At 42.3% G+C, this 20,492-nt stretch overlaps 1 protein-coding gene across 1 annotated transcript in view; it reads right to left on the reverse strand.

Annotated features, from left to right (window-relative positions):
* Positions 1-20,492, reverse strand: part of MTX2 (metaxin 2) — an 802,678-nt gene that overhangs the window by 191,158 nt on the left and 591,028 nt on the right. Inside the window, exon 6 of the mRNA XM_044075432.1 lies at positions 11,579-11,671. Coding sequence (XP_043931367.1) covers positions 11,579-11,671 — 93 coding nt within the window. The remainder of the gene's footprint in view (positions 1-11,578; positions 11,672-20,492) is intronic.

Raw genomic sequence — 20,492 nt, forward strand, 5'->3', positions numbered from 1 at the left:
GAATAGCTGGTCAAAAGGAGAAGGTCAACACTTGCACCACAACACATGGAACACATAGACCTCCAGAACACACACACCAGCACTGCCTTCACATAAAAACACAAACCAAACACCCACCTTCGCAGAGCCTCTCAATAAAAATCTACACAAACAGCAGAGACCTCCAAGGCAGAAATGCACTCGACCACCACAACACAACACTAATCATGAGACACAACTCTCCTAAACCGTACTCAACCAAAGCCCCTAAGGCAAACAGCATGCCGAACACACTAGTTATAGGAGACTCAATAGTGAGGCACACTGATGTCCCACTCACTAGGTAGAATAAGGAGAAAGTAACAGTCAGCAGCCTGTCAGGTGCTAGGATCCACCACATAACGCATGCACTCAGGTCCCTCAACAACAGGTACAAATATGACTCTTGTACATGTGGGTGTGAATGACCCGAGACGTCCCTCCCTGGACTACATGAAAAGAGACATGGAGGAGGTCTCGGATTATGTAGCAAGACGGGTATGACCCTAGCCCTGAGCAGCCTCCTACCATCACCCAGAATTATACCACAGTACAAGCAGAAAATGATTGATTTCAACAATTGGCTAAGTTTCTGGTGTCATTCTAAGGGGATCTAGTATCTGCCTGGGATGACATGATTGACAGACCTAGATGCTTTGCCAGAGATGGCTTGCATCTATCAGCCCCGGGCTTCCGAATACTGGCTAAGGCTCTTGCCACCCCTATAGCGCCTTTTTAGGCGGTGCTCCAAAGACCAAATTACCACCGTAACAGCTACAAACAAATGTAATCTGAGGGGTCATGCTGCTCAACGCTAGAAATCTAAATCTCAAAATGCACTCGCTTGAAGCACTCCTTAAAATGGAGAACATCGATATTTGTGCTGTAACAGAGACCTGGTTTAAGGCAGCAGATAGCACCCCTGCACTACCGGGCTATAACATATTCCATACCTTTTGGCCCCAGAACTTGGACAGAAGCTCCAAAGGCGATGGTGTTTCCATAGTCATGAAGGATGCGCACACCTCCAGACTGGTAGCCCAACATGACGCATCAGAGATACTTCAGGTGCAGCTAACATTGGGTAAGACAGTGATTCAGGTTGTAGCCTGCTATAGGTCCCCAACCATGACCCAAGACTCACACTACACTTTCCTAAGCACCCTGGAGAATATTAGGGTCCAACCTAACACTCTCATACTGGGCGACTTCAACTACTCCTCCATTAACTGGGAAAACTACTTATGTACCAATACACTTGCCCAACGTTTTCTGGAATTCATTAATTCCAATGCCCTGGACCAGCTCATTCTTACCCCCACTAGAGGAAGCAACATCCTTGACCTGGTCATTACTAACATGGATGACCATTGCTCTGTACCAATAGTTAACTCCTCCCTGGTTTGATCTGACCACAAACTAATCACCTTGGAAGTCAACATCCCTCCCACCCCCCCTCTCAAAGGTAACCACCATGAAAAACCTCTCCAAAGCTAACTTTGGGCTCCTAAAAAGAGAGGTGGCTAACTTCACGGCACCCATGCAATTTGAGAACAGCTGCATGACCACCGAATCATACACTAATGCCCTGTACAAACCTGCACGCAAATGCATGGCTCTCGCTGTATCTAATATAATCAATACGCTCCCCTCCAAAAAAAGGAAGCCAATCTGGTGGTTTCCTGCCATAACAAACTCTACAACAGAAGGAGGAAACTGATGACAAATAAGGTGAAGTTCCAAGACTGGAAAAACTCCCTTATCAGCCCCAACAAAAAGTTGAGATTCCTCATCAAATCCCCTAAATCTAGCTATGAAAACTTGATTGCCTTCCTACTGCTGTTTTCCCTCCCCATTGCCTACCTCTTTAAGCCCCGAGGCATGCCATGCATACCCAGTGTTCAGATGTAAACAGAGCTGCTATTTCCTGTTTTTTGTTTTGTTTAAAACCCAGTGCGCGGTGCGCACACCCGTTTAGGCAATGTAAACACTGCTTGGCTGCCTCAGACACACACCCCTTCCTTGGCTGTGCTTAGCTAAAGGAAACACGGACCAGAGAGCTTCAATACGCTTACAGCATGTATGACACTCCCCCTTATGAGGTCATCTACCTCTTATGCCTATACCATAATGTTGCTGCACCTACATGGTTGGGTGCAAGCTAACATTGAGGGAAAATCTGTGATTCAGTATCAATCCCCTCATTTGCATAAAACTGACTGCTAATGCATGGTTACAAAACTGACACTCAGCCTTCCCCCTTAGCAAAGTACAGTTTTGTACCTACCATAAATGTAGATGTTCGAGTGCGCATACAGCTGCAGTCATCACACTTGGGTTATCCTGCCGTCAGGCGGGTCCTCGGTTGGCCGAATTCCAAAGTCTAGGTCCGGCGTCGGTTGTCGTCGCTTCTTCCCTGATGTCAGTGCGACAGGGGTATAAAAGAGGCAGTCAACGCCATTTTCTTCAGTTTTTCTTGCCCCAGATGTCAGGTGCCCCCAGAAAGGAAGGCAATACATGATGTTATGCAAACATACATAAGTAGATAAATCAAAACAGTAGTTGCAAGTAAATACACCATAAAGGAATACCCCAAATAGGTTGTATGTTAAAGGTGTTTGTCATAAGCCCTGTCCTAAGAGGGGATGGAGGGAGGGTAACCTGGACTGCAGCTGTATGCGCACTCGAACATCTACATTTATGGTAGGTACAAAACTGTACTATGTTCATCGTGCATACAGCTGTAGTCATCACACTTGGGTAGAATCACAAAGCTAAGTAAGGGTGGCTGGTACTAAGCGGAATTAGGAGGGGCTAGAATGCCCTGCAGGACTGCTGTGACAAAGCTCGCTCTAGATTTTGAGTATAATGGAAGGTGGTAGTGCTTGGTGAAAGTGTGCACTGAACTCCAAGTAGCTGCTTCCAAAATGTCCTTGGTATGGACCCCCCTGAGGAAAGCTGCTGAGGTAGCTGTAGCCCTGGTGGAGTGGGATCTGATGTATACAGGCACTGATTTTCCATGAAATGAATAATAAAAGTGTATGCAGTGGGCTATCCATTTTGAAATAGTCTGTTTGGAAATAGCCTTTCCTTGAGCACCTGTAGCATAGAACACAAAGAGCTGCTCAGATTTCCTGAATGACTTTGTTCTGTCCAAGTAATAACGAAGTTGCCTGTGAATGTCCAAGGAGTGTAGTAGCCTCTCCCCTTTGTTCTGTGGATTTGGATAAAAGGTAGGTAAATGAATAGTCTGATTCAAAGCCACACTGGATACTACCTTTGGCGTGAAGGTAGGGTTGGTTCGTAAGGAAACCCTGTCCTGATAGAAAATGATGAATGGTTACACAGCCATGAGGGCCTGTAGCTCCGAAACCCTGCGAGCTGAGGTAATAGCCAGAAGCAAGGCTGTTTTCCACGACAAGTATTGTAGCTCTGCTGAAGAAGCCGGCTCAAAAGGAGGCAGTGTCAGCTTCTCCAATACGAAGTTGAGGTCCCAAGCTGGAGCTGGTGGTTTCCTTGGGGGTTTTATATTTTTTGCCCCTCTGAGGAACTGCCTTAATAGAGGATGTGAGAATAAAGGAGGATCCGTATTGTATTGTGCTGAAATGGCTGAAGCGTGGATCTTGATGGAAGAGAAGGAAAGGCCACTGTTTAACATCTCAGCTAGGTACTGTAAAATCTGAGGTATATTTATTACCCAAGGATTCTGACCCTTTGCTTGATTCCAGGAACAAAATCGTTTCCATTTGGCGGAGTAGGTTTTTCTAGTAGAGGGTCTGCTGGCCTCCAAGATGACATCCTGTACCTCCTTGGAGAGGAGAGTCTGTTGGCAATTTAAGGTATTTTCCATGCAGCTAGATTTAGAGTTCTGAGCTGGCTGTGAAGGGTCTTGTAGTTGTGCTGGGACAACAGAAGAGGAACTTGAGGTAGGATCCATGGTGGTGAGTGTGACAGGCTCTTTAGGAGAGGATACCAGTGCTGTCGTGGTCAGTCTGGAGCAATGAGAATCATTTCTGGCCTCTCTGCTCTGGTTTTTAATAGGACTTTGGTCAGTAGAGGTGGGAAGGCATAGACTGTCAATGCTGTCCAATTGAAAGAGAGTGCGTCCACTTTCCAGGCCTGTGGATGATAGGTCCTTGAGCAGAATTTTTCCAACTGGTAATTTCTGTGGGTAGCAAACAGATCTATGTCTGGCTGTCCCCATGCTTGAGTTATCTTTGAGAAGACTTGAGGATGCAACTTCCATTCGTGTGGGTCTGTCATATTTCTGCTTAAGTTGTCTGCCAGTGTGTTTTCCTTCCCTGGCAGGAATTGTGCCTGTAGTTGAACTTGTAATTCCAATGCTGTGTTCCACAGGGTCATAACTTGCCTGCACAGGGGGTATGAATGCGTCCCTCCCTGTTTGTTTATGTACCACATGACTGTGGTGTTGTCTGTCCTTATTAATAGCTGGCCTAGATGCAGTAGGTCCTTGAAGGTCATAAGAGCATTTTGCACAGCTAGCATCTCCTTTTGGTTGATGTGTAGGTGCATCTGTTTTTGGGACCATTTTCCCTGGATGCACTGATCTGCCATGTGTGCTCCCCAGGCGTAATCTGAGGCGTCTGTTGTGATGATTTGACTTGCTTGTGGTATACAGAAAGGGAAACCCGTGTTTCTTTGGCATGCTTGAGCCCACCACAAAAATTCCTTTTGAAGGCATGGAATGAGTGGTAAAATTGTTTCAAGCTGTGGCTGTGTTGAGACCATAAGTTTTAGGTACCATTGTAGTTTCCTCATATGCAGCTTTGCAAATGGTATTAGTAGGATGCAAGATGCCATGAACCCCAGAGCCTGCAGGATTTTCCTTGCAGTTAGTCTGGTTAAAGTTGCCATTTTGTTGAAGTATTGAGACAGTTGCCCTTGTTTGTCTGGCGTGAGGTAAGCCATCTGGGCCGTTGTATTTAAACTGGCACCCAGGAAAATTATCTGTTGAGAGGGTATTAGTTTTGATTTCTTTTTGTTCACTGTGTACCCCAGGCAGTTTAACAGTTTTATTACAAACGCCAGATGCTGCAATAGAATGTCCTTGCTGTCCGCTTGGATCAGGCAGTCGTCCAGATATGGGTAGATTTGTATTCCTCGTTGTCTGCAGAAAGCAATTACTGATGCCAGGCATTTCGTAAACACTCTGGGCACAGTAGATAAGCCAAAGGGCAATGCAGAGAATTGATAATGGGTTGAACCTGCAAGAAATCTGAGGTATCTTCTGCAATCTTGTCCGACAAGGACATGCAGGTATGCCTCCTTGAGGTCCAACGTTACCAGTCAAGACTCCTTGCCCAGCATGGGAAGAAGCTGCTGTAATGTGAGCATCTTGAATTTTGTTACCTCTAGATATGTGTTTAGAATAGATAGGTCTAAGATGCGTCTCCAATCTTTGTCCTTCCTTGGTACCAGAAATAGTCTTGAATAAAAACCTTGACCTTGTTCTTTTGCAGGTACCTCTTGAATTGCTTTCATATCCATGAGAGCGGAAATTTGTTTTTGTGCCTCTGCCCATAGATTTTGTGGCAGGTTTGGCATGCCTCTCATTTTTGGAAGGGTGTGAAAGTGGAACCTGTAGCCTCTGTCTATAATATCCAGAATCCATTTGTCCTTTGTAACAATGTGCCAGTTTTTTGAAAATAAGACCAGTTTTCCGCCCAAAGGTGCTGCCATTATAGCTTTGTTTGGCAGGCATAGGGGAAAGTCATTGCGCCTGTTGTCTAAATGACTGTGGTCTATCTTCTCCACCTCTTGGGGCTGGTGCTTGCCACTGCCTAGCTCTGTAAGATCCTTGAGGTTGTCCTCTACCCCTTGGGCATCTGTATCTACCCCTTTGGGGTCTGTCCGTGGCTGGAAAGGACCAATTTTTTGAAGGCCAGTTTCTGCTGAAGCGTGGAGGCTGCAACTGCAAGAAATCTTTAACTGTTTGCATAGATTTCGCTTTTTCCTCCACTTTCTTTAGTACCTCCTCAGCTTTAACACCGAACAATACATCTTTTTGTAGTGGTACATCTAATAACTTTGCTTTGACATGATCTGGTAAGGTTTGCTCTTTGAGCCAAGCATGTCTACGTATGACAGACCCCGTGACAGCAGCTCTACATGAGGCCTCTAAAGCATCAAAACCACACTGTAAGGTATGTTTCCCCACTTGTTCTGCTCCATGCAACAAATCCTGTAACTCTTTCAAATCTGGTTGTTCTGTTTGTGTCATTTTGCTTTTCAGCTGAGATAGCAAGAACTGCTGGTACTTTAACATATGAAATTGACAGTTCAATGCCCTCATGGTTAAAGTGGCTGATGTATACACCTTTTTCCCCCACCTTTCTAATGCTCTGGAATCTCTCTCTGAAGGTAAAGGGTTTTTAGCAGTAGAGGCCTTAATCCCCTTGGGACCCTGAGAAATAGTCTCTGGGTCAGCAGTAGGGCTTTTATAAAGGAACTGGTGAGAATCAGGAACCCGGTAATATCTGTCTGGTTTAACAGGGGCAAGAGGTAAAGAGTCTGGATTAAGACTGGCTTCTGTGTACACATCATCCAAAATATCTAAGACAGGAGGAATAGCCAGGGGCCTATGCTGGGGAAGCAGCAGAAATTCCCTGAGCCTTTTCTTGGAATCTGAGTAATCTTGGCTTTCCCAGTAGAAGTGCTCTCTCAATGTATGTAGGGTTTCCCCAAAAGAGTAGCCCTCAGGGGAGAAGACCGAGGGAATAGACTCCTCAGCATCAGAGTCTTCAAATGGGGAATAGGCGTAATCCTGGTCCTCAGAAAGGTCTGAGGTAATAGAAGCCTGGTCTGAGGAAGGGTAGTCTTCGTCCAACCTGGGTCTTTTGTCTGAGGGGGGATGAGAACCCCTGATGAGTGTAATCAAATCCTCAGCCATTTTAAGCATCTGTTTTTTAGGCATGGGGCCTTGAGAGGGGGTCTGAGGACCCTGTTTTTTAATTTTCATTGGAGCTTTAGATTTAGTGAACGATTTAATAGAGAAGGTGGTAGGCCTGAAAAACGCCTTCAGAAATGGCAGGCCTCGCTAAACTTCCCGGTTCTCTGCCAAGAGTGGCGTCGGTATCTGCAGTGGGAATGGAGACCGAGGAACCTGCGACCTCGGGTACTGAAGTCGCCGGTAAAATAGTTTCATCGGTAGTCAGGGGCTGCGTAGGCGCCTCGCTGAGAACCGGAGAACCGGCAGTCGGCCTTAGCGTGATCTCAGTACTCGGTACAGGCCTCGGATGTCTGTCCTTATCCTTGCGTTTTTTGCCTAAAACTGGCGTCGGTATATCCGACGACATGATATAATTACATTTTTTGTCAAAATAATGAAGGGCGAACTCCGCCCGGCGCTTAATAGTGCGCTTGTTAAACCTAGCACAAAAACGGCAGGCCGAGACGTCGTGGTCTGGCCCTGAGCAAGGTATACAGTAAGAGTGAAAATCCTTACGCGGTATTTGCTTCCCACAAGAAATGCAATTATTAACTTTGTCTGACATCGGTCTGAGGCAAGAAAAGTTTCCCCAACGGGGTACTTGGCTTTAAAGAAGACTTCGGCTGAAATACGTTTCGTAAATCTCAGGAGCTGGCCGACCGGCACTTGCGAACTGCTTCTGCTTCGGGCACCACGCGGCAAGAAAGACTGAAGAAAATGGCGTCGGCTGCCTCTTTTATACCCCTGTCGCACTGATGTCAGGGAAGAAGCGACGACAACCGATGCCGGACCTAGACTTTGGAATTCGGCTGACCGAGGACCCGCCTGACGGTAGGATAACCCAAGTGTGATGACTGCAGCTGTATGCACGATGAACATCCACTGTTCCACGGCATTGTTGTCTTATGCATGCCATTGACTATTATGGCATAATGCTGATTTTGGTTTAAAAGCTTATTTCAAACTTTTTTCATTATTTTCACGCCCTATGCTTAAACGGCCGAAATCGGCCAAAAAAAATAACAGTTATTTTTTTTTAAATTTTGCAACTATTTCCCATGCCAATGGCCATATATTTGGCCATTGGCATGCCTACTACATTGAATACATGCTTTCTTTGGAGCTGTCAAGCCTCCATTTTGTAATTTGCAGAAATGTATTCGGTTAGTAACTGAATACATTTCTGCGGGTTGCACTATTCCTGCACAGGCGCCTGCCTGCTTCCTGGATCGTTAATTCACCTCATTTGCATGGTTTTCACCAGCAAACGGGATAATTAGCATCTCCTAGCTGTGTCAATGCAGGAATAGTGTAGGAGTGCTCATGCATGTCCCAGGAGCTCGTTCCTGGATCACTCATCGGCCATATTGGGTGCAGCAGCTCTTGCACTATTCCTGCACGCCGTGCAGAGCTTGCTGAATCCTGGGGTTTGTTTTCTTAATGATATAAATATCTTAGAAGTAGCAATGCCTCAATTTTCTGACTGGCCTTAGTCAAAACTGTCTACATTACAAAACATATGCTGTCACAAACACTTGAAGGAGACAATCTAAAAGCTCAAAGAATGCAGAAATATGTATGCACAAGAAACAGAAGCCTTAAAACCTAAATCATATTTTCATTGCATAAGGCAGTCTTGGGGTAAGGTTAAAGGGAATGAAATCACTCTTTTATTAGAAAAAGATGAGATTGTTTGAGCTGTTCTTTAATACATACATTAAATGACTACAATGGTATATGTAAGAATTATGTAAGCTGACATTAGACGCAGACAACCCCCACCTACACTGTAGAAGTAGATGTGGGATTCTGGCTATTGTAGAAAAACTCTTCTGTCCTGCGAGTGTTCACTTTTACAAAACTGCTAGCCAAATATAATGGTGCCAATTAAAACAAAATACTAAAATGCTGAGTGACTTCATTGCAACGTTTTCTAAACAGTGTAAACAAATCCACATAAGGTAAACATATTTGGACCATAAAAAACATAATGCAGCAGCCACAATGAAACTAACAGCAAGAAGATGGGATGCTTTGCAAAGGTACCGATACTATTCCATAACACATGCCCTCAGGAAACAAATTGAGGAAGGAAACACTCCTGAAAGAAAATGTAGTCATAACTGCATGTTCTGTCACAACCCGGTCTATCAATGGACCATTCTGTTGAATTTAACAAATTTCTTCAGAAATAGCGTGACCTCAGAGGATGCTATATTAAAAGGCAGTGGAGACAAAACTCCTACATTCATCCAGGGCCACTAAGTTAGATTTTACTTAAAATTTGATGCAATAGTTCAGCAATAGATCTGTACTTGATGAAAGGCACCATACCCAAATGTAGCATATGATGAGTTGTTTAAAATTCTGAGTAATTTATATGTACTCTGCCAACACATCAAATTGTTGATACCATGTCCTAAATGATATATAGATTCCAAAATCAATGATCTGCCATACAAAACAAACAGCTTTGCTATGCTAAATGACTTTGACCACCTCACTTGCGTAACTATCTGAAATTATACCAACTGTCTACAGTAAGTTTACAAGCTGTTTACAGTAGCCCAGGGTTTGATTCCATCAGCCTCCCTTTGCCTACTGTGTGACTATAAAAAGTTACTTAACCAGACAGTTCACCCAAGCTGAGTCTTTTTGATCAGTGCTCTATCTTGTTTAACAAATACAAGTAAGTACTCGGAGGAAGTGTTCATCAATAAACATGAAAAATGCCTTGACCTCTACTACATATTTAATATGGTTCCTGCCTTAGGCCTGAAAAATATATGTCAACAAGGATAGTAATCTAGTGGCATGTCAAAACTCTGCTAAATGCTAGCAAGAAATTTCTCCTTGAAACTGGAGTCATCATAAATTCATATGGAATGTGATATGAGGAAGTCTACTGCAATAAAGTGCTTCTTAACTGAGCTGCTCAGTAATTCAACCTCAAGCTGAAAGGACTAAAATCTACATGATGTGTACATCCCTCCAAAGATGAGAATTCAGTTCTATACCACTGGCTTTTCTAAATCAAGGAAAACACTATATGTCCACTGCTTAGTAGCAACGTAAGACAATAAAAGCAAGTTTACTTACAGTTTATAAAATATAAGGCAGGAACTGCAGTTTTGCAATATTATATGATCTTCTAGTGTTTAGAACATTACTTCTAATTTACTACTTAAAGGACTGTCAATGCTATTTAAATGGGTAGCAAAAAAAAAACTTTCCCTTCAAAGATCTAGTTCACTCCTGTATGCACAATTAAATGCATCCTTAAATTAGGGTACTTTTGCATGCAACAGTAATTTTCTGTGAGACACCTTGGGGAAAATTACCCGAAAAGAAGATTCTGGAGGGCAAGGGAAGCAAAAGACTCCGCAAATACTGCAAACATAATGAACATCTGGCAGTTTCTGTACAGGACTAAAGCTCTGAGTTGTTAATGAGTTGATTTCTGTGCCAAGGGTACAGGGTTTGAGTCTTTCCACCTTCATTTGCTTACTGTGTGACCTTGAAGAAATCACTTAACACATTGCTTTGGGGCAATTCTCAGTTTGGGCCAGGCCCGTTAATGGTCTCCAGGACTGCTAGTAATTACCTCTGAACCTAATGAAATGGAGGTGGGTCACTGTTTTGGGTCCATCATAACTTTAAATGCTTTCCAAAACTGCCAACACAATCTAATAAGCCACTCCTACGGAAATACAGTCTTCTTACCATATCCATTAGTTTGCCCAGAACAGTCATCTACTGAAGGGCACAAAACAACATTTCAGCCAATTAAAAGTTTTAATGTTGCCCACGATGATAAATAACCGTACTTTGTGCCTTCTATGCCCATTGCCAGAATAAGTGTGCTTAACAGCATTAATTTTATTTATTTATTTATTTATTTATTTCTCATTTGTTGACCGGGAAAATCCGACTAGGTTCCACAGAGCCTGTTTTCATTATAAGACGATACTTCATAAACCTATCTGTATCCTTTTGCCTTAACTGTGGAGAGACTGTAGTCCAGTCTGAATGCCACAACCACTGTAATAATCCTTGATATGTTGATAAAACTGGATTTTACATACGCTAACTACCTTCCCTGTTTGGGAGTGGCTGAAAATACAGTACAATTCCAAGTTAAGAATGGATTTCTTCCCTTGAATACATGATCAACAGTAGGAGATGACCTAGGAACAAATAGTTTTTGTACATACCCTGCAAAAACCCAAGAGGAAGAAAAAGTCCAGTGCTGGGAATTTGGTCCTTACAGAGGACTAGTTATACAAAAATGACTTACATCCATATCTGCAAGGAGGAAGGGCTGAATAGGGGAACAGATGGAAGACTGATACAAAGTGGCTAATGGTAGCAATGGTGCACTGCAGGTTTAGTTATGTCGCTGGCTTTGTGTTTTAAGCTGTATGCCATCAGAAGCTTCTTAAGTGTTAATTCTATCAAGCTCTCAACAATAATCAGCATTCATGATTTTACAAAGCCCACTGAATAATGAAGTTCAAAAAAGTACATGTCATTTTGAGGTAATAAAATACTAGTTTTTCAGCTGGATATTTCAACTATGTTCTCAAAACAAATAAATAAGGTATACTGTACCTCTGCTGTTAGAAGCATGTTGTTCACTAGCTCCATATATGCTTTCATCACAGCTTTCTGACCATCATCTAGTCCATCACTCAGTGAGTGACCCTAGGGTCAATAAAACAAATTCACACACAGAAATCAATAATACTGTAACACAACTACAATATTATATTACGTACAATCACAAAGGCACTCTAAAGAATACATAAACTATATTAATCAGTGCCTAGAAATTTGTCAGGGATCACTCTACTGAAAGCAATGAACAACAACATTGGAACTGATTTGAGATGAGTTTGCATCCACCGTCCACTAATCTTGCGTACTTCTGCATAAGGACATCACATTTTCCTATCAGATTTACAGCAGTTCACGTAATGCCTAACCATCTGTCAAGATTCACAGTCTTGTATATTTGTTCTTAGAATAACTATGATATCGAAATCTGTCTTTTATAACCTCAAGAGGAAAAAGACAACACAGAAGATGTATTCTTGTAGAACAGTGATTTTATTCTTACATAAGTGAACTCCAAGTACGATGAGGCTTAAGATCACAATTCTAATTGTGTGATATAAAATTGAGTGGGGATTACAGTTCTTTAAAAGTATTTTTTTAGTAACATTGCCCTCAAAGTTCTGGACTAAACTAAGGCTGGGTTATAAACCTCCAATAAATATGAGACACTAATATAGGGAAGTAAGATGTTATGGTTGTATGTGTATCACAGTAAAACTTCATTAATTGTCTGGCTTGCATAACTATTTTCAGATGAAAGGCTAAATTGAGGTCCCATATATCTGAGTTAGTGGCATCTAGGCAATCGAACATATCACTCATCAAAAAGCATGCCATTATTTGTCCAGATATTTCAACATATTAACACAAATTTGAGACAAACATCAAAAATAAAACATCACTTTTAAAACAAAAGGCTCCCTTTATTTATTAACCATATCCTCAGAATCTTGAATCTCCTTATCTCATATTTACTAAATTGTGTTAATCTACCCTTCCACATATGACAAACAATTCAAGAAAATCCTATCAGTCGTGTAGTCATTGTCTTCTGGAACTGTCAAATATCCATGACAAATACTTTCCAGTTATTTGACATTTTATTTGCTGCCATATCCCTAAAAAAATTTCTATTTCAGTCTCTGAAAATGTTTTCTCAAGTCTCTTCTGTATAGTATTCTAACACTTTCTGTTAAACACTTATACTTCAGTCTTCCTTTTATTGGCAGTTTCATGCAAAGCAACTTCCCTTTGAAATCAGCCAAGCTCATTTCACTTTGAACTCTCTCCTTTGATGAACGGAGTTCCTGATTCAATATCCAATATTTTCTATCATGCCTTTTTAAACTATAGCTCCTGATCCCCTCAGATTGTAACTTTTAAATCCATTTCCAGATTTGTAGCTTTTGAAAGTAACTGCTACTTAAAGCCATTTTCAGCTTTTGTAGATTTTTTAAAGTAACATGGATTGTACATTCTTTTAAACATTGTCTTGCGTTTCTACTCTGTGCACATACTCGCACACATAAATGAAAGTCAGATAATTACTGTAATGTTAGATTGTCACAGTCCATACATATTCACTTCAGTTTTAGGACAGGTATATCACAGGCAGCACATTTAGCATCTTTAAGACTCTTCCCAGGCTCTAAGTTACTTACGAAGCACTCACAATGCATCATGTTTCCATTCTCTTCAGATGAAGTTTGTTGTTGCTAAAGGAAACAAACAAACTCTAATGACCTTTAGTAAACATTCCTCTAGATCTTCCTAGTTGGGGAAGCTTACCTCAGCAAAATGAGACGGTGGGCAGAATTGATAAAACGAAAGGACACGGATCGTGAAGACCTAACATAATAGTAACTATATAACTTTTTTATGAAATATGTTAATAAACTGCCAATGAACAGCATAAACAATATTTGAAATTAAGAAACTATGAAAACTATATTCACTTAATATTCTGCTTTATTTAAAATGTCTTGCATCTGGGGGTACACTGAAATTGAATTAACCATACACTGTGGCTCAGTAAAACAGTAATCAACATTATTGCTTTACAGTGCTTGGTTTTCCAGTTTGCTTTCCGTCTGGGTGCATGTCCTCTCTAAGTCTGTGTGGATTTTTACTATGGCCAAGGCTGCATGATTCCACCCATTTGTCAAACACGTCAACAGGTAATCCTGTAACTTTACCTGTAGAGGTGTATGTGTGTGTGTGTGTGTGTGTGTGTGTGTGTGTGTGTGTGTGTACATGCACACGCAGTCCATCTGTACCTAGGACTGTTTCTTTACCATGCACAAATACTTGCCAGAGTTTATTTAAACAATCCTGTCTTGGTGTGTGATTTATTGTGGAGCTGCCTGGTAAGAGAAGTTTTATTTGAATTTATATTTTATTTCTTACCACTGTTTATAGGAAAGAAGGGATAGCTTGTAGACAAGAAGATTTACTTTGATTTATATGTTGTTTACCTTTAATTTTCACTGTTTGTTAGAAAGGGATAGGTTCTAGACAAGCAAACTCTAGGCAACCTAAGCGACCTAGTCAGTTAAAGTCACACAGACTGCAGAGAAGACAATCCAAAGCTTATCTAAACAATCCTGTGTTTGTGATTTACTGATTTTTATTAAAAAGAAGTGCAACTGTGAGCAATAGGGCATAAAGAAATTCCAGCTTTTGTCTGACTTTCAGAACTTGTACAGTCAGAGCCACAAAGTACAGTTTTGTACCTATCATAAATGCAGATGTTCGAGTGCTCATACAGCTGCAGTCATAACAGATGGGTTATCCTGCCGTCAGGCAGGTCCTCGGTCGGCCGAATTCCAAAGTCTAGGTCCGGCATCGGTTGTCATCGCTTCCTCCCTGACGTCAGTGCGGCAGGGGTATAAAAGAGGCAGCCGACGCCATTTTCTTCAGTTTTTCTTGCCCCAGATGTCAGGTGCCCCCAGAAAGAAGGCAAACATAATGTTATGCAGAAATGCAATGTTGATACATCAAAAACAGTAGTTGCAAGCAAATACACCATAAAAGAGTACCCCAAAAGGTTATATGAAAAGGGTTTGTCATAAGGCCTGTCCTAAGAGGGGTTGGAGGGAGGGAAACCTGGACTGCAGCTGTATGAGCACTCGAGCATCTACATTTATGGTAGGTACAAAACTGTACTATGTTCATCGTGCATACAGCTGCAGTCATAACAGATGGGTAGAATCCCAAAGCTAAGTAAGGGTGGTAGGCACTAAGTGGAACTAGGAGGGGCTAGGATGCCCTGCAGGACTGCTGTGGCAAAGCCCGCTCTAGACTTAGAGTATAGTGGGAGGTGATAGTGCTTGGAGAAAGTGTGCACTGAACTCCAAGTTGCTGCTTCCAAAATATCCTTGGTAGGGACCCCCCTGAGGAAGGCAGCAGAGGTAGCTGTGGCTCTGGTGGAGTGGGATCTGATGCATGCAGGCACAGTTTTTCCATGAAATGAGTTACAAAAGCGTATGCAGTGGGCTATGCATTTTGAAATTGCCTGTTTGGAAATAGCCTTTCCTTGAGCACCTGCAGCATAGGACACAAAGAGTTGCTCAGATTTCCTGAATGGCTTTGTCCTGTCCAAATAATAACGAAGTTGTCTGTGAATGTCCAAGGAATGTAGTAGTCTTTCCCCTTTGTTTTGTGGATTAGGATAAAAGGTAGGTAAGTGGACAGTCTGATTCAAAGCTACACTGGATACTACCTTTGGCATAAAGGTAGGGTTGGTTCGTAAGAAAACTCTGTCCTGATGGAAAATGATGAATGGTTGCACAGCCATGAGGGCCTGTAGCTCCGAAACCCTGCGAGCTGAGGTGATAGCCAGAAGAAAGGCTGTTTTCCATGACAGGTACTGTAACTCTGATGAAGAAGCTAGCTCGAAGGGAGGAAGGGTCAGCTTTTCCAATACGAAGTTGAGGTCCCAAGCAGGGACTGGTAGTTTCCTTGGGGGTTTTATATTCTTTGCCCCTCTGAGGAACTGCCTTAAGAGAGGATGAGAGAATAATGGAGGATCTATGTTGTATTGTGCAGAAATGGCTGAAGCGTGGATCTTGATGGAGGAGAAGGAAAGTCCATTGTTTAACATCTCAGCTAGGTACTGTAAAATTTGAGGTATATCTATTACCCAAGGATTCTGTCCCTTCTTTTGATTCCAGGCACAAAATCGTTTCCATTTGGTGGAGTAGGCCTTTCTAGTAGAAGGTATTCTGGCCTCCAAGATGACATCCTGCACCTCCTTGGAGAGGAGAAACTGTTGGGAAATCAAGGAATTCTCCATGCAGCTAGATTTAGAGTTTTGAGATGGCTGTGAAGAGTTTTGTAGTTGTGCTGGGACAACAGAAGAGGGACTAGAGGTAGGATCCATGGTGGGGAATGTGTCAGGCTCTTCAGGAGCGGATACCAGTGTTGCCTTGGCCAGTCTGGAGCAATGAGAATCATTTTTGGCCTCTCTGCTCTGGCTTTTAGTAGAACTTTGGGCAGCAGAGGAAGAGGCGGGAAGGCATAGACTGCCAATGTTGCCCAATTGAAGGAAAGTGCGTCCACTTTCCAGGCCTGTGGATGATAGGTCCTTGAACAAAATTTTTTCAACTGGCAATTTCTGTGGGTAGCAAAGAGATCTATTTCTGGCTGTCCCCATGCCTGAGTTATTTTTGTGAAAATTTGAGGATGCAACTTCCATTCGTGTGGATCTGTCATATTTCTGCTTAGGTTGTCTGCCAGTGTGTTTTCCTTCCCTGGCAGGAATTGTGCCTGTAGTTGAATTTTCAATTCCAGTGCTGTGTTCCATAGGGTCATGGCTTGCCTGCACACGGGGTATGAATGAGTTCCTCCCTGTTTGTTTATGTACCACATCACTGTGGTGTTGTCTGTCCTTATCAATAGCTGGCCTGGATGCAGCAGGTCTTTGAAGGTCATAATAGCCTTTTGCACGACTAGCATTTCCTTTTGGTTGATGTGAAGGAGCTTCTCTTTTCGCGCCCATTTTCCCTGAATGCACTGATTTGTCATGTGTGCTCCCCATGCGTAGTCTGAGGCGTCTGTTGTGATGATTTGAGTTGCTTGAGGTACACAGAAAGGAAGACCTGTGTTTCTTTGGCAAGCCTGAGCCCACCACATAAATTCCTATTGAAGGCATGGAATGAGTGGTATAATTGCTTCCAAGCTGTGGCTGTGTTGAGACCATAAGTTTTTTAGGTACCATTGAAGTTTCCTCATATGCAGCTTTGCACATGGGATAAGTAGGATGCAAGATGCCATGAATCCCAGAGCCTGCAGGACTTTTCTTGCAGTTAGCCTGGTGTAAGTTGCCATTTTTCTGAAGTATTGAGACAGTTGTCCTTGCTTGTCTGGCATGAGGTAGGCCATCTGGGTGGTTGTATCCAAGTTGGCACCCAGGAAAATTATTTGTTGAGAGGGTATTAGTTTTGATTTCTTTTTGTTGACTGTGTATCCCAGGAAGTTCAATAGTTTTATTACAAACGCCAGGTGCTGCAGTAGTATGTCCTTGCTGTCCGCTTGGATCAGGCAGTCGTCCAGATATGGGTAGATTTGTATCCCTTGTAGCCTGCAGAAGGCGATTACTGATGCCAGGCATATCGTAAACACTCTGGGTGCAGTAGATAAGCTAAAGGGCAATGCAGAGAATTGGTAATGGGTTGAACCTGCAAAAAATCTGAGGTATCTTCTGCAATCTTGTCTGATAGGGACATGCAGGTATGCCTCCTTGAGGTCCAATGTTACCAGCCAAGACTCCTTGCCCAGCATGGGAAGAAGCTGCTGTAATGTGAGCATCTTGAATTTTGGCACCTGTAGATATGTGTTTAGGATGGATAGGTCTAAGATAGGTCTCCAATATTTGTCTTTCCTTGGTACCAGGAATAGTCTGGAATAAAACCCTTGACCTTGTTCTTTTGCAGGTACCTCTTGAATTGCTTTCATGTCCATGAGAGCTGAAATTTGTTTTTGTGCCTCTGCCCTTTGATTTTGTGGCAGGTTTGGCATGCCTCTCATTTTTGGGAGGGTGTGAAAGTGGAACCTGTAGCCTCTGTCTATAATGTCCAGAATCCATTTGTCTTTTGTAACAATATGCCAATTTTTTGAGAATAATGTCAGTTTTCCCAAAGGTGCTGCCATTAAAGCTTTGCTTGGCAGGTGTAGGGGGAAGTCATTGTGTCTGTTTTCTAAAAGACTGTGATCTATCTTCTCCACCTCTTGGGGTTGGTGCTTGCCACTGTCTGGCTCTGAAAGATCCTTGAGGTTGCCCTCTACCCCTTGGACGCCTCTATCTGCCCCTTTGAGGTCTGTCCGTGGCTGGAAAGGACCAATTTTTTGAAGGCCAGCTTCTGCTGAAACGTGGAGGCTGTACCTGCAGGAAATCTTTCGCTGTTTGCATTGATTTCGCTTTTTCCTCCATTTTCTTTAGCACCTCCGCTGCTTTAACACCAAACAATACATCTTTTTGAAGATGTGCATCTAATAATTTAGCTTTGACATGATCTGGTAAGGTTTGCTCTTTGAGCCAAGCATGCCTACGTGTAACAGACCCCGTTAACAGCAGCTCTACATGAGGCCTCTAAAGCATCAAAACCACACTGCAAGGTATGTTTACCCACTTGCTCTGCACCATGCAACAAATCCTGCAACTCTTTTAAATCTGGTTGTGTCATTTTGCTTTTCAGCTGAGATATCAAAAACTGTTGATACTTTAACATATGGAACTGACAGTTTAATGCCCTCATGGTTAAAGTGGCCGAGGTGTACACCTTTTTCCCCCACCTTTCTAAAGATCTGGAATCTCTCTCTGAAGGTAATGGGTTTTTAGCAGTAGAGGCCTTAATTCCCTTGGGACCCTGTGAAATAGAGTCTGGGTCAGCAGTATGGCTTTTATATAGGCACTGGTGAGAATCAGGAACCCAGTAATACCTGTCTGGTTTAACAGGAGCTGGAGGCAAAGAATCAGGATTAAGGCTGGTTTCTGTGTACACATCATCCAATATATCTAAAACAGGAGGGATAGCCAGAGGCCTATGCTGGGGAAGCAGAAGAAATTCCCTGAGCCTTTTCTTGGAATCTGAGTAATCTGGGCCTTCCCAGTGAAAGTGTTCCCTCAATGTATGCAGGGTTTCCCCAAAAGAGAAGTCCTCAGGGGAGGAGACCGAGGGAATAGACTCCTCTGCCTTGCTGAGTACCGGAGAACCGGTAGTCGGCCTTAGCGTGGTATCAGTAGGTGGTGCAGACCTCGTATGCCGATCCTTAACTTTGTGTTTTTTGCTCAAAACTGGAGTCGGAGTATCCGACGACATAGTATAATTAAATTTTTTTTTTTTTGCCAAAAAAGTGAAGGGCGAACTCCGCCTGATGCTTAATAGTGCGTTTGTTGAATCTAGCACAAAAACGGCAGGCCGAGACGTCGTGGTCTGGGCCTAAGCAAGGTATACAGTAAGAGTGGAAATCCTTATGCGGTATTTGCTTCCCACATGAAATGCAATTATTAACTTTGTCTGACATCGGTCTGAGGCAATCAAAGTTTCCCCAATGGGGTACTTAGCTTTCAAGAAGACTTCGGCTGAAATACTTTCGTAAATCTCAGGAGCTGGCCGACCGGCACTTGCGAACTACTTCTGCTTCGGGCACCGCACGGCAAGAAAGACTGAAGAAAATGGCGTCGGCTGCCTCTTTTATATCCCTGCCGCACTGACGTCAGGGAGGAAGCGACGACAACCGACGCCGGACCTAGACATTGGAATTCGGCCGACAGAGGACCCGCCTGACGGCAGGATAACCCATCTGTTATGACTGCAGCTGTATGCACGATGAACATCTTCACTGTACCTATTTTAGTATTTAGTTGTATATTATTTGTGTGATTGTTCTCATAGAAGTTGATTTAAGTTCTATTTGAATTCTGTGGTAACTGATTTTGATTATTCTTTTCTTTTATAATTTTTTATTCAATTGAAGCTGAATATGGATTCCTTAAATGAGTACACCATTAATGATTTGCTAAAGCACAAATGTCTTGTACAGTGTAATACATGTTAAACATATTTAAAGTTAGCACCTGATAGCACTAATGATATCCTTTCCACATGTCAAATGTTGGATGATTTGCTTATCATTATTAGTAGTAAATCTAGACCTACTGATGACGATTGTACTTGTGCAATTGGCACAACTTGGAGAAGTGTAGTTACATATACTTACATATATTAATGACTGGAATGCTGAAATAAATAATGTTAGACAAAGTGTAAATAGAACATGTTTAGTAAAGGATATTCCTATTATCTGTAAAGATCTCTCAACCCCTATGAAGCAAGATGATGTCTCTGACAACTTTGGAATTCTGGATACAAGTATTCAGCAATTTCACGATTCAGAGTGTTTAGCAGAAAATAAAAAAAGAGAAAGAAAGGAAGAAGTTAACAAATAACAAGAAAAAGAAACTGATAAATGTAAAGTAAAGAGAATACATACTAAAAGGGGCACTGGTTTGTTATGTAACACAGATTACAGGGAATGATAGAAAAATGCTATCAGAAAACCTTCAGTCTACACAAGAGGTGGCATTTTCCAAAAGAGAAGGTAGAAAAGGGAAAAAAGAGGCAAGGGGCAGGTGGAAAGGAAGAAATCAAAACAGAATGTGGAAGGATTGAAGATCACTACTGTAAGAAAAAAAGATGAGAAAGACATATGCTGACAACATGGCTCAAGCTGTGGATATACAAAACTAGCTGGATGAGAACTGTATAACTGAAAATGTAATGTGCAAGGCAAACAGTGGGATTAATAAGACTAATGGGGATGAAGATTATTCATTTGTAACAAATGGTAGAGCAGATAATACTGAAATAGAAGTTGAAGATTCTTCAGATCTGGTCAGAAAAGATAT

This window comes from Protopterus annectens, chromosome 6.part1 (genome assembly GCF_019279795.1).
Source record: "Protopterus annectens isolate FY-2018-M chromosome 6.part1, PAN1.0, whole genome shotgun sequence".
In the NCBI taxonomy this organism is placed as follows: Eukaryota; Metazoa; Chordata; order Ceratodontiformes; family Protopteridae; genus Protopterus; species Protopterus annectens.